The sequence below is a fragment of the Myripristis murdjan genome, chromosome 9 (assembly GCF_902150065.1).
Source record: "Myripristis murdjan chromosome 9, fMyrMur1.1, whole genome shotgun sequence".
In the NCBI taxonomy this organism is placed as follows: domain Eukaryota; kingdom Metazoa; phylum Chordata; class Actinopteri; order Holocentriformes; family Holocentridae; genus Myripristis; species Myripristis murdjan.
The window spans coordinates 36,917,984-36,944,487 of record NC_043988.1 but is presented as its reverse complement, the minus strand read 5'-3'; the positions used below and the strand labels follow the sequence as shown (position 1 = coordinate 36,944,487).

Here is a 26,504-nt window from a genome sequence, read left to right as displayed (position 1 = left end):
GAATCCCATCCTCATTGCAACATGTGGCTTTCAGTTTGGTGTGTTACAATGGCTCACACTGTCTCTGACCTCTGGTTAAAGCCCCATTCACACATTGTGAGTATGTTATCCAAATGATGAAAAACATGTTTTATACCATCAAGATGCTCAATCCAGTCATGCCCAGTGGGAAACAAACTGACAGCAGGTTTTGATATGATGATCGCAGGAAACTGAGGAGGAACCTGAGGAGGCTCCCTCACACAGTACAAAGTCAATGGAGAGGGATGAAGAATAATGATGTCGATGATAACAATGAGGAGACTAAGTACAACTCTTTTGAACCATGTGCCTCGTGCAACCAGCCTTTTTTTGCACATTAAAATAGCAAAAGTGAATTTGGACACGCCCTGAATGAGCTGCACCATGCTCTGCAGACCAAGAACTGTTACAACAGAACCATTGGTTTGAAAACCAGAAGAGAACCAGTTCTTTGTTGGTGGAAAAGCAGAATGAGAGTATTTTTAGAAAGGGGCTGACATGCTGAACTGTTTGAAAAGAAGGCAGGTTTCCTCTGGAGGCTTCTTGGTTTTTTGATATTAGTTGTATTGTAGAGTAATGTTGAGCTACAGAGTGATGTGGTCTAGTTTACAGTCATATTGTCCAGCCACTATCAGACATTATTCTGACCAATGGAAAGGTCTGGAATTTAGAAATGCAGAAGATGAGGGAATGAATCTCCTTCCTGAAATAGGAGCGTGGAGGGGAAGGAGGCAGGAGACCAGATGAGCTGGGGTTGGATATGAGGGGAGAGGAGGAGGAGCGAGGAGGAGCTAGGTGACAACAGACTGTCTGTTACAGAGGAATTAGCTCAAATGGTAGAGTGCTCGCTTAGCATGCGAGAGGTAGCGGGATCGATGCCCGCATTCTCCACTGACTTTAGTTTCTTGAGTGAGTCCACATTGTTGTTGTTCCAGGCTACAATTGGTTCCATATTGAACTGATCTCCTCAGAATTCCTGAAATGTCTGATAAAGTGGAATTCTGCGGCGAGGAAGCAAAAATAGGCTCTTTCTAAAACACAAGATATCTCATGTAAATTGTGCAGATCACATAAACAAAAGCTGATATTGCAACATTCACATTTTGATAAAGTGACTACACTGTATTTTTCCTTCATTGCTGCACCATTCAAAACTGTGCAGACAGACTTTATCTGTTTTTACAGCTGACAGTGATTGCACATCACTGTCAGCTGTAAAAACAGCTGACACCTTTTCTGGTTCTGAGTGAAACTGTTCACTTTCTTCTCTCAGTCGAGACTAAAGTCAAGCTGTTACAATGAGGATGGGATTTGAACCCACGCGTGCAGAGCACAATGGATTAGCAGTCCATCGCCTTCAATTAATCAATCTTTATTTATATAGCGTAAAATCACAACAAAAGTTCTCTCATGACGCTTTACAGGTAGAGCAGGTAAAGACCACGTTCTACAAATTATAGTAGCAAAATAAAGAAACCCAACAGATTCCCTCCTGAGCATGCTATTGGTGGTGGCAAGTGGCAAGGTAAAACTCCCCTTTAACGGGAAGAACCCTCAGGTAGAACCAGACTCAGGGCAGGCGGTCATCTACCTCTACCGCCTTAACCACTCAGCCACCTCGTCTTCTCACACAAGGGCACTTCTAGATGGAGAAGTACAAGGCCCAATCCCAATGTCCACCCTCACACACTCACTGACTTTGAGGCGCGCTCCCGCTAAGTCCGTGAGGGCTTAGGGTTGTCCCATTGACAAATCATGAAGTGCGTGAGGGATCTCTCGCAGACTTTTTGAGCCCTTAATGCACCCTTTCCGTAAGTAGGCATCTCCGCAAACTTAGCGTAAGGGAATTACCCATAGTTCATTGCATTGTGACGTATGAGACGTATATTGAGACTGGAGAGAGACCTCAACACCAACAACAGCAAAGACTTGTGGCAGGCGGTCAAAAGTGTGACAGGCTACAAAAGCAGGAGCGCTCCCATCATGTGTGAGGCGACGTTACCAGACGAGCTAAACACATTTTATGCTCGCTTTGATCTCCTCAACAGAGAGTCAGCTGTAAAGTCTATTCCGCCTCCAGAGGACCGGCCACTGTCAGTATCCACAGTGGATGTGAGGAAAGTCCTGCTGAAAGTGAATATGAGTAAAGCTGCTGGGCCTGACAACATCCCTGGCCGTGTACTAAAAACATGTGCCAACCAGCTAGTAGATGTCATTACCGACATTTTCAACATATCGCTGTCACAGGAGAGTGTTCCCACCTGCTTCAAGACAGCCACCATCATCCCTGTGCCTAAAAAGTCTGCAGTGTCTGATCTAAATGACTACCGCCCTGTGGCACTCACCCCCATCCTGATGAAGTGCTTTGAGAAACTGGTTCTCCAGCCAGTCTGGACCCTCAGCAGTTTGCATTCAGAACCAACAGATCCAGAGAGGATGCCATCTCCACTGCTCTCCACTCAGTCTTCACTCACCTGGAGAAAAGCAACACCTACACCAGAATGCTGTTTGTTGATTTCAGCTCAGATTTCAACACAATCTCCCCCATGAAGCTGATTGGAAAACTGAACACTCTGGGCATCAGTACCACTCTCTGCAACTGGATACTGGACTTCCTCACAAACAGACCCCAGTCAGTTCGGATTGGCAGTCTCTCCTCCTCCACTCTAGTGCTCAACACCGGAGCCCCCCAGGGCTGTGTGCTCAGCCCCCTCCTGTTCACGCTGTACACCCAGGACTGCAACCCCCGACATGGAGAGAACTCTATTGTGAAGTTCACGGATGACACCACCATCATCAGCCGGATTTCCAACAATGATGAGTTTTCATATCAGGAGGAAATCAACCATCTTGCAGAATGGTGCACAGAAAACAACCTACTGCTCAACGTCAGCAAAACCAAAGAGCTGATAGTTGATTTTCGAAAAAAAGAGGCAAAGACACACAACCCTGTCTACATCAATGGAGCTGAGGTGGAGCAAGTGAGCAGTTTCAAGTTTCTGGGAATCAACATAACAGAGAACCTGTCATGGACTTTACATATCTCTGCGCTGGTTAAAAAAAGCTAAGAAACGGCTGTATTTCCTAAGGAAACTTAAGAAAGTAAATTCCCATGCCAAGTTCTTGTCAGCTTCTACAAAGGAGCGATTGAAAGCATCCTGACTGGAAACATCACAAACTGGCATGGAATGTGCACGGCCCAGGACAGGAAGACTCTGCAACGAGTGATTAAAACTGCCCAGAACATCATTGGCACCAATCTACCAAGCCTCAGTGATATTGGGGAGGTGAGGCGAGATCCTAAAAGACAACACCCACCCCAGCCACAGCCTGTTCACCCCGCTGCTGTCAAGCAAAAGATTCACAAGTATCCGCTGCCGTACCACCAGACTACAGAGCAGCTTCTTCCCTCAGGCTGTGAGACTACTGAATGCACCATATGTACTACTCCATGTTTAATCATTTTTCTTTTTTTACACAATCAATCAATTAATTAATCAATCAAGAGGGAACCACATTTTAATTTCACTATACAACTTGTTGTATAATGACCAGTAAACATCCTTGTATCCTTGTATCTGTATTAGGGATGGTCCGATCCGATCCACTGGATCGGTATCGGGTCCGATCCAGGCCAAAATGACTGGATCGGGTATCGGATTTTTTATTAGAACCCGTCCGATCCGATCCATAAGCCCAAGCTATCTCATATATCCTCAACTTCACTTTGCGCGACATGCCGTAACACAGACGAGCTGTTGCCATGGTTGCCATGTGCCTGTGTTTTCATCACGTGAGCAGAAGCCTGCAGAGCTGTAGTCATGTCCTCCGTTAACTATATGAGTGTCTCAAGGGGTGGTAGCAAAACCGGACGTTTTAACACAACGGACTTAATAAAGCATCTGAAGAAGCATCATGGAAAGGAGTACGGAGACTTTTTACAGGCGAGTACAAAGAAAAGCGAACCGTTTTTGTTTTGGTGCAGCCAATCTTGGGTTCGTTTCCCAAAGCAGGTTTTCCGTTTCACAAAGGGAGGTAACACAAAGCAGAGAAAGAGGGGTAACTCTAGTCTGTTTCACAGGGGGAGGTAACTTAAGCTCTCGGTCAGTTACCGCAGTAACAGACTCCATGAAACTAACCTGGTCGGGACCAGGTTTTTCTCATGAAACCTCGAGTTTCTCTCTGTGTCCGCCCTCTTTCAGCCACACACCGTATTTAACTTCCTCATTCATTCAGTCAGCAGGCGTGTTTTGGCGTGGCGTATTAGTTCTGCCGTCTGTTACTTTAAAAAAAATAAATAAAAATAAATAAATGATTTTTAAAAACAGTCAGTAGACCTTTATTAGAAGTCCATTAGTAGTTAGATGGCGTCTTTTTTTTTTCACGAACATGGCATGTCCTTTCGACAACGATCCCGTGGATGAAGGTGCAGTGTTACTGCGCAGAGAATTAAATATCCGTCGGGAGATGGTTATAAGACCGCGCATAGATGTTTTAGCATTTCCAGACAATTATCTTTTTGAGCGTTACCGTTCCACGTCACCTAAATGAAATAAATTAATAGGCCAGCAGTAATTCAAGCAGTTTTCCCCTGTAATATTATTGATTGCAACGGACTACATTTAAACTTACGCATTGACCCTCCCACGCCGTCTCCCTCTCCTTTGCCGCTGCTAAATAAATAAATAAAAAATAACATGTTCAAACTGCTGTATGAATGCATTAAGATTTCCAATTCAATTGGGGTGAAAAACGCCCGACGCTTCCCTGTTGCCTTGGTGACTCTTACAGCTTATAGCTTATAGCTTATAGCTTATAACTTATAGCTGTTGTGCACGTGCTTAACTCCAGGTGAAACTACTCCGAGTTGATAAAACTAACTCAAATGAAAAATTTGCATCAAGTTGCACTTTTATTTAGTGTTACACATGACTTTAGTTGTTGTCACATATTTTCCTTCTTTCTTTAGGGGACCAGAATAGTTGTTGTAAGGTGAATGTGGTGTTTTTAGATGTCAGTATCAAGCAAATTACATCCACGTATTATTAACAACTTTTAAAGTGACAAAAAGAATCGGATCGGTATCGGTATCGGCCGATCCTCAAGGCTGCAGCATCGGTATCGGTATCGGATGTGAAAAAGTGGTATCGAGCCATCCCTAATCTGTATAATAATAATAAATAATAATAATAATGGTTCACCCATGTGGCTTTGAAATCAGAGCTTTTAAGGTTCATAAACCATCATCAGTGTATTCTGTCAGGTGAAAGGAAAACCTGCCAGGTAGACCGGCATAGGCATGTGTTTCGCTTTTTCAAATAAGAGCAAGGCAATGGACACTAATCTGTTCATATTCAAGTTTTTAGTTTCAAATATTTATTCTAATCTATTTCATTTTATTTATGTTTCTGTACGATGTTGATGTACAGGATGATGCACAGTTGCACTAAAGACGAGAACTCTGTTAAATTGCCTGCTTGTCTCTCTTTACTTGCCTTTAACTTACAACATCACAGAATTATTAAACACTTGTAGTCAGTATAGATATTCAGTATAAACATTAATGTCAATCCCTGAAAAGTTTTTTTTTCTGATTATGATCGTTGTATCAATGTAAAAAACATCAACTTTCAGAGGTGCCGCCTTGGAGCGCTTTTATGTCCTCACCAATGTCAAAATCAAACCTACGCCCTTGGGTGTATGTGTGTGTGTGTGTAACATGTTCAGCATTAGTTTGTTCCTCATTACAAACGCACTGAACTTTATTGAGCCTTGTGGTGGAGACAAAAATGGGTTGTTGAATTCCAGGTAAAAACAAGGCATGCAGATCTTTTCTATGTGATGTGATTCTGCATCTTGGAGTTTTTCAGTTTAGTGCTTTTGCTCTGACTCTGAAGTTTTGAAAATTGGCGGGATAATGCCGATGAAAGCAGCTTTTAACTGGATGAATCATCGAAATAAGCGCGAAGATGTGTGTTTGTCCTGATATGACTGTAGCTTCCTCTGTGTGTGTGAGAGTGTGTAGTGGAAACTCTGGCGGTTGCTGGTTCGTGTCCTGTGGTGGCGGGATGTTGCAGCTGCAGACCCACCTCAGCTCTGCCTTCACAGAACACACTTCCTCTTTCTGCTCGGGGAGAAAAAAAAACCAAACAAACCAAAAAAATATGCGGAGAGAAGCTAATGTGCTCTGAGAGAGACTTGTGCCGTCTGATTTTCTTCCAACAAGGACAGTTACTGCTACTGTCCTCCATCACACCTCATCCCCTCTCTCTCACTCTCTCTCTCTCTCTCTCTCTTTCTCTCTCTCTCTCTCACACACACACAAATTCAGTCGCATGGCTCCTTTCAGTTTGGGGCTCACTAATAAAGTTCAAGTTATTCATTCTGCTGGAGCTTCTTCACCATGGTGGAGTGTCCCAGCCGCTCCTCTGAAATCAAATCAAATCAAAGAAAATAAGAAGAAGAAGGAGCAGATAAATGTTGAGCTCAGGCAAATATCTTTACAAGAGTCACATGAACCTGGTGATTTTCAGACATTTCTCAGCCCTTCATCTGTCAGCGTGGCTTTCACTGGCAGTATTTAGCAGTTTTCTTCACAACATTTGGAATGTGTTTGAGTTCAGTCATTTTTGTCATTTTCTGCAGACAAACTGCAGCCCCGCTTTCCTTGAAATCACGTGGTTCTCAGAATAGGATGGCGTGGGGGGCATGTGGGGTGTGTGCTGTATAAATAGGAGGTGCTGGCAGGGAGGCAGGGAGGCAGCTTTCAGACGGTCCAGGCCTCACGCTGAGCACAGCTGACAGGACACACAGCCAAAGTGAGGAGAAGCTTCTCTGAGCCGCCAGAGGAACTGAACAGGTGATTTACCTGCTCACCGATCAGCTGATTCTTCTTTGGGCCAGCTGCTCATCTGAAATGTGAATTTTCAGCGCATCAAGAACCGGACAGAGCCCTTCCTGCGCAGCTTATCATGTAAGCATACTCTACCTGTTTATAGAGAAAAAAAAAAAACTTTCATTGGCTTTATTGTTGAGTATATATATTTTTATAAGGGATTTCTTAACAATGACAATACTGTGAGATTTTTATGTTTATATTACATAAATATATTTAAATAGTAGCCTAGTTATTATATGGTAGTCGTGTTAGTATTTAGGCCTATATCAGATATCAAATATTATTTATAGTATGTAAATGCATTTTCTTATAGCTACGTTTTCTCTTGTAAATTTGTGACTTTATAATCACAGAATTTTTCATTTTTTTCTCGTAAATTTACCTCTTTAATATGTGAAATTCAGAGTTTTTCCTCTGATTATTGCCGCCTCCCTCCGTATTAGTCGCCGCCTGCAGCGGCTCTAAAAGCCGCACACAGCTGCTCAGCTGGGAGAACAGCTGGGAGGCTGACAGCAGACAAACCTTTGCCTTTGAGCAAAGGAATCGCACCAGCAGTCAGTCAGTGAGCTCCCGGCTGCAGGCGTGGAGGCGTTTGCAGCGGAGCGTTGTGCTCTCTGCTCGGCTCTCACTGAAGCTCCGTCCGGACTTTGTCAAGCTGCCCGGAGCCTCCGAGCCTCTTTCAGCTCCCTCTGAGCAAACTGCACACACAAACACACTTTTCAGTTCAACACGCAAAATGAGCAAATATCCTTCAGTGTCCTGTCATGTGATTTGGGTGCCTAAGCAGCTGTCCTGATGTCCTTGTCTTGCAGTCCGAGGTGAGCCAGGCAGAGTGCAGCTGGAGCCCAGACAAGGCAAGAGCTTTTCATTTTCCTCCATCATCATCCAACCTCTCTTCTGTCCGTCTCAAACACGTTTGTGGCTCAAGTTAGAAGCTGCAGTCTCTTCATCTGGTAGCTTTTTTAATCCCACCGTCCAGGCAGATCTGGCTGAGCTTCAAAGAGTTCAACATTCAACATTTTCTGTTGTCTGTTGTGTTGAGGCGCTTTGGCCCGGAGGCTCTGCTCCACAACGAGAGCGACACAGAGCAGAGTCAAATCTGTTAAAACAGTCAGACTAATGTGTGTGTGTGTGTGTGTTTTCAGCAGGCCGTTGTTTCAGCAAAAGTCAAAATATGCAAATGTGACCAGAAAAACTCAGTGATGATGAGATTTGAAAAATATGTACTTGCCTAAAAATTGATGTTAAAGCTGAGTCCCAAGTTGTTGTTGTTGTTATTGTTGTTGTACCTTATTCTGTGCAAATTTTGGTTTATTTTTGCTTTTACCACGGATGCAGTTCAGTTTTTCGTTTTATCATCATTTACAGGCCATCAAGTGACATATAGCCTCATTATTTAAATATATTTTCTGGTTAATTTTTATTCGTACTTACTGGTTTAAATAAACAGTTTGATAGTTTTTCTCATCTTAGCTGAACAACAGTTTTGAACAAAATGAATTAACATGGCGTCACAGAAATGGGATTGAAAAAAATTTATGATGGGATGGGATTTGAAAAAAAATTAATTCCCGCAAATTGTATTGTTTTTACGTTTGTCATCGATACATTTTTTAAAAATCATTTACAATCAATTGATACGTTATGTGGTAGCCTCATATTTAAATAGGTAGTACTGTGATGTAGATTTAAATAACCAGGTTGATGTGTTGCCCATGTTTGCTGAGCAGTTTTTGTCCATTATGCATATTGCATAATATGCACTGATAATGCACGTCCTGTCCTGTCCTGTTCTGTAAACGGCACGCCGAGTTTTGGAGAAACATGACTCTAATTTCTGGGAAGTCTATTGAAATGACTGATGTTTGCGGTGGGAGAAACACACTCGCTGGGTAAAGCCAAAGGCCCATGGAGGTGTGTTACAGAGGTTTGACTGGTGGCTGAGAAAAGGGTGTGGTCCTTGGAAAGACAGTGGAAGTTTATGCTTTTAAAAATCCTATTCAGGCATATGAACTGTTGGTGACGTCTGCTGCAGCGACAACACACAGGTCTTTTCTGAATAAAAGATCTTTCAAGTGAAGAAGTCTTCTAATGTGTTTTATTCCTCCACAGAAAGTCTGGGCTCAGACGTGGGACTGGAAGGAGCAAAAAACAAAGAGGTTTCTTCTCGGCATCGAGGCTCAGGCTCGTCGGAGGCAGCGCTTCTTCCCACAGACGGAGAAAAGTAGCCACTACAAAACAAGGTAAGTGCTTTTGCTTATTTTTCTGCTTTTCTTTTCTACTGGTCAAAAAGAAGATTATTCTAATCCTGGTGGTTTTTGTGTAGGTGAGAAAACTGAAGCTGTTGTTATACTCTTCTGCCCTCTAGTGGCTGTTCTTTTAGCTGCAGGCTGCATTCAAATCAAAGACTTGAGGCCTGTACCATAAAGCTGGATTAACATAGCCGGGCTTTCTCTTAGTTATCTGGCTTCACTTAACCTGACATCCGCATTCCGGATTTTCGGTACCATAAAGCCAGCTATCAACTCGCTAATTCAACCCAGGCTTTTCCAATCTGTGCGTGCAATCTGTGCGCGCTCACATAAAAAGGGCGGTGTTTGCTGCATGTGACCAATCACAGACAAGGAAAAATCTACCTGAGCTGCATACTTTACAACGAAGGAGTAGATAATAATCGTTAATAAATACGAGGAATATAAATCCATCATCCAGGCAAAAAGCAACACAGTTGCAGCTGCCTGGATGGTGGCAAAAAATCACCGACTGTGTCAATGCGTAAATTAGTGGGATTATAATCTGACTTCCCCACCACGAGTAGATCTGACTACAGTAACATTTGTGTGTTCAGTAAATGAATGTGTCTCCCACTCAGCCGTACACTCCTGCAGAGGAACTGGCCCTCTCTCACAGTGAGGGGCGACCCTCGCTGGGCCGCTGCCCTCAGTTTGAGTTTCGTCAGAATCGTCACTTTGATTCATCTGGTTTTGATATTTCATTTTATAAAGCATCTGACACCTCGTGTTTATTCTGCTGGTTAAAATATTATTTCACTGTCACTTAAAGACAGTAAAATATTTGGCACCAACTCTCATGTGGACTTTTCAGGGCAGCCAGCCTAAATACTAAATATGAGCAAACTAACGGAAACCTAAAGGAGCCCAGAGGCTGGTGTGTATTTAATCAGGCTTTTATTTAACCTTCTGAATTAAATTCCTCTCATTTATTTTCAAAAACATTTTTTAAAAATCACTACATCAGTCTTCAAGATCAGGTTTTGGTTGGACAGTGCAGAGTCATGAGTAAAAAAAAATACAAGAAGAATTCCTTCTTCTCTTCAAACTTGAAAAAATGTGAGAGAACAACAAACAATTAAAATAAGAAGTCTAAGCAAAATGTATTAATTTTACAAAAGAAGAAGAAAGGGAAAATGGGCAGGCCATTTTCCAAGAGAGCTGATTGGTCAGTAGGTGGGGCTTTTCTAACTGCTGAGCTCTGATCCTGAACTTCACCTGCTCCGGAGCAGAGGCCTGTATCACGAAGCGGGATTAAGGGGTTAGCGAGATAACTTCAGGCTCAGCTCTGGATTTTCTGTATCACAAAGCTAGTTCACCTCTGATCGGGATAGAAAACCTGTCCTAATCCTACCCCTGCAATGGACTGGCGACCTGTCCAGGGTGTTTCACTGCCTTCGCCCTATGTGCGCTGGGATAGGCTCCAGCAACCCCCCGCGACCCTTGTGAGGATAAGCGGTTTAGAAGATGAATGAATGAATGATTGAATCCTACATAAAGCACTGCCCCCTGGCCAATCAGCTGTTTGCCAAACCGTGGGCTGCCCAATCACTGAGGATCCGCTTGAACAACGAGTCCAAATAGTGAGGAGAGCATGACAGCATTAAAGGATTTTCCTTGACCAGCCATATCCGTAACATTTTGCCGACAACTCTCTATGAGAGAGTGTAATACTAATGTGAAGCAGCTTCAGCCTGGCTACCAGCTGCCTGCTGTACAGAGCTGACACCCTGTAGGAGAGGAAAACAGGAATGAGAGATCATTAAAGGAAATTTGATAATTAAAAGCATTTTAGAGGTGTTTCACAACAGTTTAGGGACATTTAAAATGGCTCAATTAATTAGCTCTAAATATTTTTGGGGGGCAGATTATTCCTGGCTGAGAGAATGGGCCTGATTGATTGACAGCTCGCTGATGCAAAGATGAAAAAGGATCATTTGTACCCTTCATTCAAGAGGGCGAGTCGGCCTTTATAGTTGCCTTTTGTTCCTGTTCTAACGCAGCTCAGTATCTGATTTTATTCATGCTGACAACCTGATGCACTGACTGACGTGATTCAATCACAGATTGTTAAAAAAAAAAAAAAAAGCCAAAGTGATACCTCTTCTCTGAATAGACAAGCTAAGCCAGTGTGCTGCTGTTAGCCAGTGAAAATATAGCGGACTGGCAACTCTTCACTTTGTTACACAATCTATGTCAGTGCGCTGCTGTAGCTGGAGAGTTTCTCTACCCTTTGGCTCGTGCGGTGCCGGTGCAGCTGTTATGTCAAATTCCGCGTTAAAAATAGATTCCGTTTTATTTGGCTAATCTGCACGCTTCACACAAGTCACCCAAATGGCCAGTGGATCACTGGTATTTGCGAGCGCTTGTGTTTTTCACGCTAGGCGATTCATACATTCCACCACCGCGTAGCCTACAGCAGATGTGTTGCAGCTGAAAGCCATCCTCTCAGCGTTCAAGCAGAAACTATTCGCTGCAGTGATTGGTTAATTCCGTTGTCAGTATTTCATGACGTACGGCCCAGTGCCCGCCTAACTCCCTCCGGACAATCCAAGCTAGCATCAGCAACAGATTCCTATAGGAGCCGCAGATTGAATATGTCAATGTGCGCTTTTCCCCCTTTCCTCGTTCATTTGATCTAGGCGGTCGGTGAAAACGTCTAGGCGGTGCGCCTAAGAAATTATAAGGCAGGGAAAACCCTGGATTGGAAAAACAGAATATTAGGAAATGCTAATGTGTTAAGATGCGAAAATATAACAATAATGACAACAACAAATAATACTCCTTCTGCTACTGTTACTACTACCACAACTACTACCATAAATACTACTCCAAATACTATGACGACTACTGCTACTGTTACTACTACTATTACTACTACCTATAATGATGATAATAATAATAACAACAACAACAAAGCTGACAATGACGATGAGAATGACGATGATGAGAATGACGACGATGAGAATGACAACGATAATAATGACGATAATAATGATGATAATTTATCAATAGGTACCATAGATGAAGACAGGACAGGTGAAGATACAGGTGAAGACAAGGACGAGGTAAGAAACTTGAAATTAAATGAAAAAGCTCTCCCTTGGACTACACTCCACATGCCTGAAGTCACAAATATGATTATTTACTTTAAAGGTTGGACAAAAACAGAACTTGGTGAAGATTCCTGAAGCAATCGGCACAATGGAGCAAAGAAGCAAAGAAGTGGAGTCCCTCTTCAGCAGACTTCACCTTCAAAATTACAAAGGTCAACAGAAGCTGACTCCTGCAGTTTTTCTTAAAATAGGGCCAAGTGTAAAACAGCAACATGAGACATCTGAGAAGGATTTGGCAAATACTTTCATCCAGAGGTTGATGACGCTGGATTACAGAGCCAGATACATCCCTGTAAAAGAAGACCCAGCAGTCAGTCATCCAAACCAAGGTCAAACACCTGACAGTGCTGGTACAGATGAAAGTGTTTTTGATGCTTTTTTCAGCACAGACCAAGAAACTGATAAAAGAAAACAAAGCCATGTTCATCCAATGGATGTTCAGATGGCAGTATTTCACTGCTCAGACAGTTTTCTCAAGCAGAACATCATTTCCAAGTTATCCCAATGTCAGTATGCTTTACCTCTGCTTGTCCCTGACCCGTTCAAAATGGATATTGAGTGTCCCATGTGGACATTTAGACAAATAAGAAAAAGTTGGAAGAAGACACATGACTCAGACCATGGGACAATGAAGAGTGTGCCGATCTGCAAAGCTCAGACACCCATGGTGGCATTTCTCCGGCTTGGTTCAGTGTCATCATCTAAATCTCAGCTGATGAGCAGCTTAATCAATGAGCGTCACGACACATTCTTTCACAGAAATTGCCCAGGCAGCACCAAATCTCGCTACTTGATTGATGGCTTGGCTGAGATTGCCTGGTACTGCCCTTCTGGAAAACCCAATGATGCATTCAATGACTGCATTGCCTTCTGTAATCTCCATGGTGATGCTCTGTCATGTGAAACACAGCGTCACATACTTATTGAAAAATCCTCAGTCAATGTTATTTTGCTACCAAGTCTGGAAAAAGGTGGAAAAAGTTCTACAATATTGTCAGACCTTCTCAAGTCTCCAAAGCCCCTCATTTGTCTGATTGCTGATAATGATAGGGCTGCAGCTGAGGTCAAAGAAGGCACAAGAAAGTACAAAATGGGTCTAAAAGACAGAAGTCTGTCAGAAGTATCTGAAGAGCTGAAAACAATCATCAAAAAGATTTTGTCCAGTCAATACAACGCCTTCAAGCTTGAAAGCATGACCAAGGTCCATGGGATCAGGATGGATGAAGATGATGAGGCCTGCCAGAGAGGGAAATCTGCTGCTTTGCAGATACAGACTTTGCTTGAGGAGAAGGACATCTCAAAGATCAAAGACACATTCCTCCAGTGTCAAGGGAAATTGTGGAAAAAGTGGTGCGAAAAACACAAAGGCCTGTATCGCCTCCAAGGACAGATTGAGAAGGAAAAAAGTGAAACAGAAGAAGAACTGAAACAAATACGAGAAAAACAATGTGATGTTGCATCCAGTGAACTTATGAACTTGTATTTGAAGAACCTCCGGTCTCTGCATTCACATGAGAAAATGTATTTCCTGAAGTGGACTGGAATATTGCTGGATGATCTCTCCAAAGATGACCTTTCTGGGATTCTGCAAAAATATGATCAAAAGTGGACTGAAGTCTTGAATTTGAAAAAGAAAGATGACAAAGGAGAGAAACATGATCAGACAAAGAAACAAAGTGTTGAAAAACAGAGAGCTGAACTTGAAAAATTATCAGCAAAACTGCAGTCAGCGACCTTTGGCTTGGAGCACATGTTTAGGGAAATGGGGCAGATCTATGAGGCCCATGAGGCTGTGAACAGAACGACAGGAGAGCTGAACTGGTCCAAATACCCTGAACTGGCTGCAGAGCTGATGATATCAGGACACCCAGTGGAGCTGATGGATGGTGACGCTGGTCACGTGCCTTTAACATGGATCACTCGTCTTCTAGACGCTGTCATCAGGAAACTGGGAGACAAGCGAATTTTTGTTTTGTCAGTTCTCGGCATCCAAAGCAGTGGAAAATCAACAATGCTGAATGCCATGTTTGGCTTACAGTTTGCTGTCAGTGCTGGCAGGTGCACGAGAGGTGCCTTCATGCAGCTAGTCAAAGTTTCAGCAGAGATCCAGAAAGACTTTAAATTTGACTATGTTTTAGTTGTGGACACTGAGGGACTGCGTGCTCCTGAGTTGGCAGAGAACGCCAGTCTTCACCATGACAATGAATTGGCAACGTTTGTCACTGGTCTGGGAAACCTGACTTTGATCAACATCTTTGGAGAGAATCCAGCAGACATGCAAGACATTCTTCAGATTGTTGTACAGGCTTTCATGAGGATGAAGGAGGTAAATCTCTCTCCAAGTTGTGTGTTTGTTCACCAGAATGTTACAGATATTGCAGCTGGAGAGAGAAACATGGAAGGAAAGAGATGCTTACAAGAAAAACTGGACAAGATGGCCCAGCTAGCTGCCAAAGAGGAAGTGTGCAATGCTGACTGCTTTAGTGACATCATTGCATTCGATGTACAAACAGATGTTAAATACTTTGCCCAGCTATGGGAGGGAAGTCCGCCCATGGCCCCTCCAAACCCAGGTTACAGCGAGAGCATCCAAGAACTGAAGAACATCATCCTCACAAAAGCATCAAAATCTGAAGGACTGACTCTCTCACAGTTCAGAAGCCGCATTTCAGATCTCTGGAACGCCTTGCTGAATGAGCACTTTGTTTTCAGCTTCAAAAACACACAGGAAATTGCAGTGTACAGAAACCTTGAGGTCCAGTACGGGAAATGGACCTGGGCCTTGAGATGTGCCCTGTTGAACATTGAACACAAGCTTCATAACAGAATTGAAATTGGAAAACTTGACAAGGTTGATCACAATTACCTTGTTAAGGAGATGACCACTACTCGAAAAGATGTCGAAAAGGCAATGAAGACATACTTTGATGATGATGAAGATAAAGAGATGTTGGTTCAATGGCGAGGTCGATTTGAAAGCAAAATAAAGGAGTTTCAAGATGAACAGGTGAAAGAAGTTAAACGGAAGCTGGAGGAAGTTATCCAGCAGAGGAAAGCCTGCAAAGACCTAGATGACAAAAAGGCAGAGTTTGAGAACAAGCTACTGCAAAAAAGCAAAGAGCTCGCTCATGAGTTAAAAGACAAGGCAAAAGATGAAGAGGAACTTAAAAAACAATTCAACAGAATTTGGGATGCGCGAGTCAAGGAATTAGCAGCAGCTGCACCCAAAATTAAGGATATCTCCATTGAAGATGATTTGTTTTGTATCCTTACTGAACTTGGCATTGAAGGGTCTCTTATAACTGAATGCAAGAAACAGGGTGAATACAAAACCATGCAAGAGATAGGTGACTATTTTTGTGATGTAACCATAACCAAAGGCAGTTTGTTAGCAAAAGCATGGGAGAATGTTAAGGCTGCCTATAGAAGGAAAACTCTTCCTTATGAAGAGAACCAACGGATCAGATCCTTCATCTCTGAGGTTGAGAGACAGTCCATAGAGAAAATAAAGACCAAGCCTGTTGCTAGCAGAGGCTACACTTCCACCTACTTGCATGAAGTAGCCAGTAATGTCAAAGACAAAGTCAAAGCTTTTGAATCAGTGACAAAGACATACACTTTCAAGAATGACTTTACAGCCAATCTTTTACTGTATGTATGTAACATTGCAGGGAATCAGCTATTAAAGTCTCATGAGGAATTCAAGACCAAGAATGATCCACTGACTTATTTAGAAAGCAAGAAAGACCATCATTACAGGATATTTGTGAGCTATTGTGAAGGTAACTCCTCTGCTGCTGTGCTTGGTGAACTGATCTGTAACAAACTGAAGGCCTCCTCAGTTCAGGCTGTGTACAACAAGACTGGCATGGAGCTGGCTGACGAGATGATGCACAGTTACCCACCCCTCAGTGGAAACAAGGCCAACTTGGAGAAACACATTTTAAAGTCACTGGCAGAGAAAGAGGACTTTTACAGCTATAGATACTACCTCTGGAGGCCAAGATCCCACATGGAGTCTTTCATAACAGAAGAAGTAGAGAAATACATCCTCACTGAACACAAGGACAAAGCACTCAGTGTTCTCAAGAAAAACGTGAAACATATAGAGAAGCTTGTGAGTGACGCAGTGGAAACTGCAACTGAGTATGTCAAAACTCAGGGAGGAAACATCAACACGTGGCTGAAGAACTTCTCCAGTTCTCTGGAAGATGAGCTACCATTTTCTACAAACTGTGGTCAAAATTTTGGTGACATAAATGACTTTGACTTTTTCAAGAAAGAGCTAGACAAAGGCATTAAATCCATTGTTGAGGAGATGAATAGCCTCACGATAGAGAGTATGGAGCAATTCAGTGAGAGGCCTGATCAACTGCTTATCGACCACAAATGTAAGACTTGCTGGACTCAATGTCCTTTCTGTGGAGCCGTTTGCACCAACACAGCCGAGGATCACAGTCCTAATGATCATATGGTCACTTTTCATCGCTCCAAAGCGATCAGCGGGATGAATTATAGAGGTACAGTAGAACTATGCGTTGAGTTCTGCTCAACATCAGTTGCAAGTGATCATAGGTTTTACCCTAATCCTTCTTCAGATCAGCTTGTTCCTTATAAAGAGTACAGAACTGCTGGAGATAAATATGCTGAGTGGAGCATCACACCTGATAATTCTACGCTGGCATACTGGAAGTGGTTCGTATGCCGATTTCAAAAGGACCTGGAAGAGTGCCTTAAAAAAAAATTTAAGGGCAATGGAGAGATTCCCAGTGATTGGAGACGTTTCACCAAAAAAGACGCCATCAAGAGTCTGGAGAACCTGTAAAACCTGCGAGTGACCCAGGGACAAAAAGAGCCCTTCTCAAAGTAACGAGGCTCTCTGATCTTCACCTCAAAACTTATGAGGGGAATTCTAACAGCAAGAGATTCATAAAGACTTCGTCACAGAGAGAGCGGGCGGTCAGTGAATGAGAAATGAGAACAGGCAGTAAAATATTACACAGGCGCTTTGGTTGTTGAAAAGAGATATTAGTTCCTCAATAAAATGACCAAATAATTCAAAAGAAGGCAAGATTAGTTCCTAAAAGGACTGTTATGTATTAAATGTGATTTTTTTTTTAAAATGAACTCATGGTGTTGTATTCCAGATCCATAAAGTGAGTCATTGTTATTAAGTCGTGGGTTTTCCTGAAAATTAAGCTGCTTTACATGGCAGCAAAGCAGAAGAGAAAACTTTATCATGTAAATCGTGAGTTTGTTGTCAGTAAAAGAGAATGACAAAAAGTATTTTACACAGGAAAAAGAAGTCATGACATGTCCTTGTTTCTGTCCACTTCACAATGTGTTTTTTATTTTTAGCAAAACGGATAAAGTTTGTATATAAAGTTTCATGCACAAGGAGCAAGTGCAGAAGTCGAGATGTTCACTGTCTGAAATCACAGAAAGATCTTCATTCACATCAAACAACATAAGACATTTTAAAATAAGGCAACTGCATGATTTGATGCATACAATTAAGTTTATTTGTTTAAAATCACAGACTGGCCATTTTATGTGTCCTCTTTTTGACTTGTATGGTTTTAGTAAAGAGTTGATAAACCGTGATGAAGAATGTAATACTTAATTTTAAATGTGTCTTTCTCTTTCATTTGAACCAGTTAATCAGTTTATCGTACTTTTAGGATTGATATTACTGCAACTCATGTATTTCTTCATGAGACATATTTTTCAGAACCAGAAATGCACCATTTACAAAACTTACTCTTCAATGACAATTTAACCAGATCATTTGAATTTTAAGTTGTTCTCATGTTGTGCATGCTAAATAAAATTACTTTCCTTAATTGCCATTGAAAGACTGGATTGCTCATTTCGGTGTCATAAATTAAGTCTTTAACTCAGATCATCAATATAATATGAATGTAAACATCAGATAATCAAACTTCATCATCTTCAGTCCCCTAATAGAGTTTGTATATTTAAGACGAGTGTAAAACAACTGAATGTAATTTTGATTTGACAGTATACACTGTTTATGCTTATTTATTTATTTATTTTTAAAAATCAGTGAAATCTATTGGTCTATTGATCTATTGGTTTGAAATGCTTTTGACTTTAAACAGAGGAAACGTGACATCCATCCAGGTTTCAAAGGATGATGGCTGGATGAAAGGATGATAACTCTGACTTTTTGAGAAAAATCAAACAAATCAGATTTCAGATTTCAAAAGTTTGCATTAAGACCAGTAGAGGTTTTAGGCATGGGTGAAGCGGGTAGCCGCCCAGGGCGGCATTTTTTCATGTCACGTGGGGGGGCGGCACGAGCAAAAAAAAAAAAAAAAAAAAAATCCATCAGCGCTGCACAGCAGTTTTCTATCACCGTATTCATCTGAATATAAGATGATATTTTTTTCCATTGAAAATGCCCTGAAAAACACCCTTGTCTAATAATGGGGGTCTAAGCAAATACACATGTATTGTAGGCCTACTTACATATGCAAACCAGTAGGTAGGCTCGCCTGATGCCGCGATAGTAGTAGTAACACGGAAGGGCGCAAGGCAGTAATTTCAGAACCGCCACTGCCTGCCAGACCTCCAGCAGCCAGCAGGAGCTGAAGGAGCCGGAGAGGAGGCCCTCCAGAACCTAAAGGAGGAGGCTCTCCTTCAAAAATTGGAGGAGGCCATCCAGAAGAACCAGGAGCTCTCCAGCAAATTGGAGGCTGAGAACAGGGCGAGGGAGTTCTACGAGACACAGAACTCAGGCCTCCAGGAGAAGATGGACAAGCAAAGGTACATCATCCTAAAACAAAAGACCATGGCCCGGCGGGACATGCCCCTGCTCATCAGGGCCAAGAAGGATGAGAAGTGCCTCTTCCAGACCATCGGGAAGCTGGAATCCATCATCAAGGAGAAGGACTCAGAGATTGGGGAGCTGAAAACAAAGCTGAGTGCAGAAGAGGAGAAGAAGAAGGTCCTCAGCCAGCTTGAAATGCTCCAGATAGAGGACGCAGAAATGAAGACTGAGCTGAGCACAGAGGAGGAGGAGGAGCAGGAGGAGGAGCAGGAGGAGGAGGAGGAGAAGAAGGAGGAGGCGCTCCACTGCAGCAAAGCGTCGGGCGTCAACTCTATAGACAGAGACGAGGAAAAGCCTCGCAAAAAAAAGAAGTCCAGGATTTGCATCTGAGTGGAAAGAGTCGTCAAGTGCAACATGGAGTGCCGCAAGGAAGTTGCCTTGGACCTCTTTTGTATTCAATTTTTACCAATGATTTCCCTTTGGCATTAAAAACAGCTCGCATGACAATGTATGCTGATGATACAACAATCTATTTAGCTGGAAGAACTATTGAGGAATTAAATGGAAATTTAAGTGAAGAAATGAAATTGGTTTCGGAGTGGGTAAACAGCAGTGGACTTATTTTGAATGTATCAAAGACCACTAGTATGGTTATTGGATCAAATTATGCATTGCGCGCAAACCAAGAGCTTAATGTTACGATTAATAACCAATCAATTAAACAGGTAAAAGAGGTAAAATTATTGGGAATTATCATAGATCATACACTATCATGGGACATGCATATTAGGATGATAATAACCAAAATTGGGAACATTCTTTCAATGATAAGGAGATGCTCTAAATATTTTACAACACAAATTACTAAACAAGTTATTCAAGCCCTGGTTTTGTCACATATGGATTATTGCACTGTTGTTTGGTCCAATACCTCACTAGCCAACATCAGAAAACTGCAACTTATACAAAACAAAGCAGCACGTGTAGCACTTACTTGTGGAATAAGGTCGAATATTTGTCAAATGCATGCCAGTCTCGGCTGGCTGGATGTTAAAAACAGAATGTCATATTTGTTGATGGTATTTCTTCGAAATATTATAACAACGAAAATGCCACTTATATTTTACAGGAAATTATCCTTTAGTTCAGAGATACATAACTACTCAACTCGACATGCAGCAGGAGGTTGTTTTATTTTACCCAGGACACTCTCTGAACGTACGGTATTATACAGAGCTATGAAGGAGTGGAATGCCCTTCCCAGTTATGTTACACTACAAAGAAACAGGGTCAGTTTTAAAGTGAAACTAAGAGATTATTATTTAGATCATAATTTTGATCAGTAGTATAGATTTGGAAATTGGGTCCTGGCATTTTCGTGTGACGTGATACACAGCAATTGCCTTGTTTTATTTTGTATTGATTCAATGTAAGAGCGGGTAATGTTTATGTTTGGTGTTCATCTAGGATGTTTTGTGTGTATGTGTATGTATTAAGTATGTGTCTTGTGTATGTGCTCCTGTTTTTTTTTTTTTTTTTTTTTTTTTTTTTTTTTATATGTTAAGTATGTGTGGTAAACAGTGGGTTTGTATTGTCACTTATGAAAATGGAAAGACCCCAGGAAGAATAGCTGATGCTCTGCAAAAGCTAATGGGGATCTTAATAAACTCAAACTCAAACTCAAGTTCTTGACTCCTCGAAGGAGGAGGAGGGAGTAAAACCCCACCCCACCACACACACACACACACACACACACACACACACACATCCATTACATGTCAGTCCATTCCCCTTTGCCAATCACCCCCCACCCCAAACACAGCATCCACAACCCACCAACCCCCCACACACACTACTCCCACCCCCCACACACACTATCCACAACCCCACCCCACCCCCAAAAAACAAATAAATAAATACATAAAAACAACAAAAAAAAAATATTCACAGTCCAAAGTATCAGTTTTTAAACTCTCTGGTTTGGTTTGAAGGAGTGAAGTGGATTCGAGAGCCGCCTGTGGCCTCCTGGGTTTAAAGGGTTTAACTGACTATCTGATTTGATATGTGCTAATAAGGAATATAAGGAATAAATGCCAGAACAGACATTTAAACAGTGAATTAAAAGGTTACTATATAGTAACCTTTTAATTCACTGTTTAAATGTCTCTTTATATGGAGGAGGAGCGAGGAGGAGCTAGGTGACAACAGACTGGCTGCTACAGGGGAATTAGCTCAAATGGTAGAGCGCTCGCTTAGCATGCGAGAGGTAGCGGGATCGATGCCCGCATTCTCCACTGACTTTAGTTTCTCAAGTGAGTCCACATTGTTGTTGTTCCAGGCTACAATTGGTTCCATATTGAACTGCTCTCTTTTGAATTCCTGAAATGTCTGAGAGAGTGGAGTTCTGCTGCAAGGTAGCAAAAATAGGCTCTTTCCAAAACACAAGAATATCTCATAGTAATTGTGCAGATCACATAAACAAAAGCTGATATTACAACATTCACATTCTGATAAAGTGACTACACTGCATTTTTCCTTAAATACTGCCCCATTCAAAACTGTGCAGACAGACTTTATCTGTTTTTACAGCTGACAGTGATGTGCAAAACCTTTTCTGGTTCTGAGTGAAACTGTTCACTTTCTTCCTTCAGTCGAGACTAAAGTCAAACTGTTACGACGAGGATGGGATTCGAACCCACGCGTGCAGAGCACAATGGATTAGCAGTCCATCGCCTTAACCACTCGGCCACCTCGTCTGCTTGCCCTTTCATGTTGATGGATCTAAAACGTCTTAACAGGTTTATATCTATGTTTTGTTCACCAGATGACAGACTCGTCACAGTGTGGCGGTCCCCCAGTTTGAGTCTCTCCCCTTAACCAACAGTTTGAATCCTCGGTTTCCTTTGACATAAATAGAAAGTACAAAAAAACTATGATCAAAAATAATGTCTTTTTTCTTCATCAGAGGACAGACTTACTGCAGTGTGATTGATTCAATCAATTCAGTAACAAATACACATTCCCTTGTTGTGATAGTTGAGATAGGTAAGACCTGTGTGAGACTTCCTGCACCAAGCTAGTTCAACAGACGACACCAAATGTGAAGGAGAAGTGTGAGGTGGCCAGTCACAAGAATAAATGCAAGTTACCAAGTTTGGCTTGAGATCACAATTACTGAATGCATTCTACTGAGTTCCAACACCTTGCAGGCTCATAAAAGGGCCTTCATGGACAATGCAGTTTTGATATTAGCTGTAGTGTAGAATAATGTTGAGCTACAGAGAGATGTGGTCTAGTTGGCAGTCATATTGTCCAGCCACTATGAGACATTAATCTGACCACTGGAAAGATCTGGAATTTAGAAATGCAGAAGATAAGAGAACGCTGAGCAGCAGAGGTTTTCTTCCTGGAAATGAAGCGCCTCCTGGAGAAACATGAATCTCCTTCCTGAAATGGGAGCGTGGAGGGGAAGGGGGGAGGAGACCAGAATGAGCTGGGGTTGGATATGAGGGGACAGGAGGAGAAGCGAGGAGGAGCTAGGTGACAGCAGACTGTCTGCTACAGGGGAATTAGCTCAAATGGTAGAGCGCTCGCTTAGCATGCGAGAGGTAGCGGGATCGATGCCCGCATTCTCCACTGACTTTAGTTTCTTAAGTGAGTCTGTTGTTAGAGTGGGAACTGAGTGTCACTCAAGGCTGTAATTGATTCCATTTTAAAACACTTTCTTCCCCACAGATGTGACCTGGCAGATCACCATGTGGCATCGACATGTTGAACTGTCTGTAAAGAAGACAGGTTTCATCTACAGGTTTGCTGTTTGTGAATGCTGGGAGAGAAACTGACATGTACCTGTTGAACACAGTCCAGCTGAAACCCACAGGCTACAACAAGGATGGGATTCAAACCTACGCATGCAAAGCACAACAGATTAGACACCCATTGCTTTAACCACTCGGCCACCTCGTCTGTTTGCTCTTTCTGGCTGATGGGTATAAAAGGTGTTAACAGGTTTACATACATGTGTGCGTTCACCAGCGGACACGGCTGTCACAGCATGGCAGCCTCTCCCCTGAACCTGCAGGTTTGCAGCACTGGCTGCTGTTTACACCTGCACAAACATTCTCTAGCTGTTGTTACTTCCAGGGAATGTCATCAAATGAAACCTGCGACCTTCTCAAATACCACTGCTTAACTGGGTCCCCAGTTTGGAAACCACTGCATTAGAGTATTGCCAAAAGCATGACGTTGACCAAATTTACTTGACAGTTTGATGGAACCAGCTGTTGTCAGCTCCAGCAGCCAGTGCTTAATAATTAACCTGGTAAAAGGGCAAAATCCCTTGTCACAAAGTATGTTATGTTATGTTACAGGTAACAGAAGTTGAGTCCGTGTTTCCTTGTTAGATTTCAGAAATGCACAGTGATTATTTTTAGACGGGTCTCAGAGAATGTGAGACAGTAGTGCTGACTACGAATGTGGAGAGCAGGGAGTGAGAGGTTAAAAATAGAGCCAAGGAAGGACGAGATAAGAGTGAACTTCAGAAAGAGAGGAGGCAGTTCAGAATAAAGGAGGAGAGGCTTGTAGGGGGGAATTAGCTTGATGACCTCCAGAAGTGAAAGAGTGGTGCTGACGAAAAAAACAATATGAAGGGAAAGAAACGACGCTGACCTTCAGACGGAGTGTTGGAAAGAGATAAGTCAGACATTGAGCTCTGCAGGGGAATTAGCTCAAATGGTAGAGCGCTCGCTTAGCATGCGAGAGGTAGCGGGATCGATGCCCGCATTCTCCACTGACTTTAGTTTCTTAAGTGAATCCACATTGTGAGTGTGGGAACTGAGTGTCGTTCAAGGCTGTAATTGATTCCGTGTAAAATGCTTTCTTCTGAATTCCCAAAATGTCTGCGTGGGAAATGTCAGATAGAGTGGAGTTCTGCCACGAGGAAGACAAATGCCAAGATGAAAAATAAGCTCTTTTAAGAATATCTCATAGAAATTGTGCAGATCATGTGAGCAAAAGCTGATTTGGAAAACAGACACATTTTTTTTTTTTACTGCAGTTTGATCAGAGCCAACACTCGGCGTAATCCAGCAAAAATAAATCTGTGGATAATCTCTTCAGGGTCCCTACCTTCAGTCTGCTGCGCCCTGCACTCCTCCAGCAGGGGGCGTGCCGGCTCCTCTGCCCGCTGCTGCAGGGCTGCAGGGGAGGCAGGGCTCCTGGTGTGGCGAGCCTTGCCGATGTACGGACTCTCAGCCACGGCATCGACCTCCTGCTCCTGCACACGGAGCGAGGAAGACACCCGGAGTCACCGTGACATTCAAAACATCTGCACTTCCATGCATGTCGTTCCTGGAATCTGCTGCTTTCTTTACTCTGAATTCCAAATCCCAAAGGCAAATCATTTCAAGCAAAAACCTGTTTGCAAATTTATGCAGCTTTGATCTGATGTGAACATATAAATACTGAAATAAAGTAAATAATGCTACAAAAGACAAACCAGACATTTATGTTGCCTGATTATCTGCTTTCCTCCAGGGACATACACTTGAGCTGAAAACAGCCGGAAACTGCACAACATATTGTATTTACCAGAATGAAGAATTTTCTTAATTTTACTTTGCTAATATAATTAAGTGTGATGTATTGCTGTTGTGTATATATGTATTGTATTGCTGTTGTGTACATATGTACAGTGTTGTGAAAAGGAATTTCCCCTGGGGGACAATAAATCTAAATCTAAATCTAAATCTAAATCTAATTGCTGAAGAAATGTTTAAATCTTCTAATTGTGCTTCAGGTGTGTGGTTTGCTAAGCACATCACAACCACCTACTGTGAACACTATTTAAATGTGCAATATCACCACTAAATCCTTACTGTATATAGAACTACTTACTGTATATATAACTTATTTTTATCTTACTTATTCTTATCTATATTGAAATCTATCTTTTTTATTTTTTTGTTCTTTATTATTACATGTTTGCACTAAAAGGAGCTGCTCTTAATCTCATTGTACATGTGTATAGTGACAATAAAGGCATTCTATTCTATTCTATTCTATTCTATCAGGCTGAACAGAGTGTAGGATAAAAGAGAATAAAGAATATTTTGAACCATGATCAACCCTTTGGTTGCTCAACTTTCACTCAGAAGCAAAAAGAAGCCAAATGAGACATAAAATAGTATTTGATAACCAGCATATCAAAATAATTATTGATACTGAGTGATATGATCGATGAAGGATTCATCCATGAACCAGCTGATGACGTGACCTGTCCGTCACTCAGCTGGTCGTGGATGGCGGTGCGTTCAGGGACCTGCTGCCTGGTGGAGGTTCAACTTATTCCACCACGTTCAGCTCCACATGAAGGTTCAGGCACAGCTGTGGGGTGTGAGAAGCTCTGATTGTCTGTGTGTGTGTGTGTGTGTGTGTGTGTGTGTGTGTGTGTGTGTGTGTGTGTGTGTGTGTGTGTGTTACCTGTGCATGGTAGGGCAGAGGGCTGAACTTGACATCTATCTTGTAGAAAGTCAGCTCCTGTTCCAGCTCGTACTGCCTCTGACAGGCTCTGGTCAACTCTGCTGTCTTCTGCTTCAGCTGCACACACACACACACACACACACACACACACACACAGGTTACAGGGTGGTCAACACAAACACAAATCACACAGGGTAGGAGTGCCACAGCAGCTGGTAAAACACACACACACACACACACACACACACACACACACACACACACACACACACACACACACACACAGAGAGAGAGGCTGTGCTCTCCTGGGCATGAAGCTACCTGGGAACACACCTGAGGAAGTGGTGGGTGTGAGGAAGCTAAGGATGATGGGAAAGTGAGTACCTGGCGGCCGGCCCCCTGCAGAGCCTCGGGTCGGGGGGGCTGGTCATGGAGGCAGAAGGACAGAGAGAAAAGCAGAGCAGGATGACGCTGAATAAATGAATAAATAAAATGGCTAGTTTGCACATGTGCAGGTAACAGGAGATTTCACATGTGCCAGTGTCTGTAACCATGGCAACATTTACTTCAGACTAACATGGCCGCCTCCAGCTCCCGTGTTTTCAGCTGACCTGACAGCTGTGACCAGAGACAGTCTAACAGGAAAATCTTTTGCCTGATTAATTTGTATTTTTTCTGCTGTTTCTCTCCCTGTATCTGTATAAAGTCTCTGTCTCTGTGTATGAATCTGTCTCTGTATCATCTATATTTGTATCTGTGTTGTGGTGCGACACTGACGTCTGTCAGTCTGTCTGTGTTTTGTGACTCTGCCTTGAGCAGAGAGGAAACCACAGAGGGGCAAGAGGACAGGAAAGCTCTGGAAAACAGCTGGAGGTAGAAAACAGCCAGAGACACAGAAGAAGAAG

General features: G+C 42.5%; 2 protein-coding genes and 5 non-coding genes across 7 annotated transcripts in view; 5 read left to right on the top strand and 2 right to left on the bottom strand.

Annotated features, from left to right (window-relative positions):
* The window catches only part of cntrl (centriolin), an 86,448-nt gene that overhangs the window by 51,993 nt on the left and 7,951 nt on the right, over positions 1 to 26,504 (bottom strand). The window contains exons 8-11 of the mRNA XM_030059735.1: positions 26,377 to 26,466; positions 25,984 to 26,022; positions 25,600 to 25,716; positions 24,247 to 24,394 (exon numbers count right to left, since the gene is read on the bottom strand). Of these exons, the coding sequence (XP_029915595.1) occupies positions 24,247 to 24,394; positions 25,600 to 25,716; positions 25,984 to 26,022; positions 26,377 to 26,466 (394 nt within the window). The remainder of the gene's footprint in view (positions 1 to 24,246; positions 24,395 to 25,599; positions 25,717 to 25,983; positions 26,023 to 26,376; positions 26,467 to 26,504) is intronic.
* Positions 840 to 912, top strand: trnaa-agc (transfer RNA alanine (anticodon AGC)). The gene has a single exon. It is a non-coding gene; the product is annotated as a tRNA-Ala (tRNA).
* LOC115364831 (interferon-induced very large GTPase 1-like) lies at positions 12,230 to 17,344 on the top strand. The gene is made up of 2 exons (XM_030059461.1): positions 12,230 to 12,278; positions 12,367 to 17,344. Exon 2 carries the CDS (start codon positions 12,415 to 12,417, stop codon positions 17,149 to 17,151), a length of 4,737 nt encoding a protein of 1,578 aa, XP_029915321.1. The 5' UTR covers positions 12,230 to 12,278; positions 12,367 to 12,414; the 3' UTR covers positions 17,152 to 17,344.
* trnaa-agc (transfer RNA alanine (anticodon AGC)) lies at positions 21,341 to 21,413 on the top strand. Its single transcript has one exon. It is a non-coding gene; the product is annotated as a tRNA-Ala (tRNA).
* On the bottom strand, positions 21,794 to 21,875 carry trnas-gcu (transfer RNA serine (anticodon GCU)). Its single transcript has one exon. It is a non-coding gene; the product is annotated as a tRNA-Ser (tRNA).
* On the top strand, positions 22,683 to 22,755 carry trnaa-agc (transfer RNA alanine (anticodon AGC)). Its single transcript has one exon. It is a non-coding gene; the product is annotated as a tRNA-Ala (tRNA).
* trnaa-agc (transfer RNA alanine (anticodon AGC)) lies at positions 23,836 to 23,908 on the top strand. The gene has a single exon. It is a non-coding gene; the product is annotated as a tRNA-Ala (tRNA).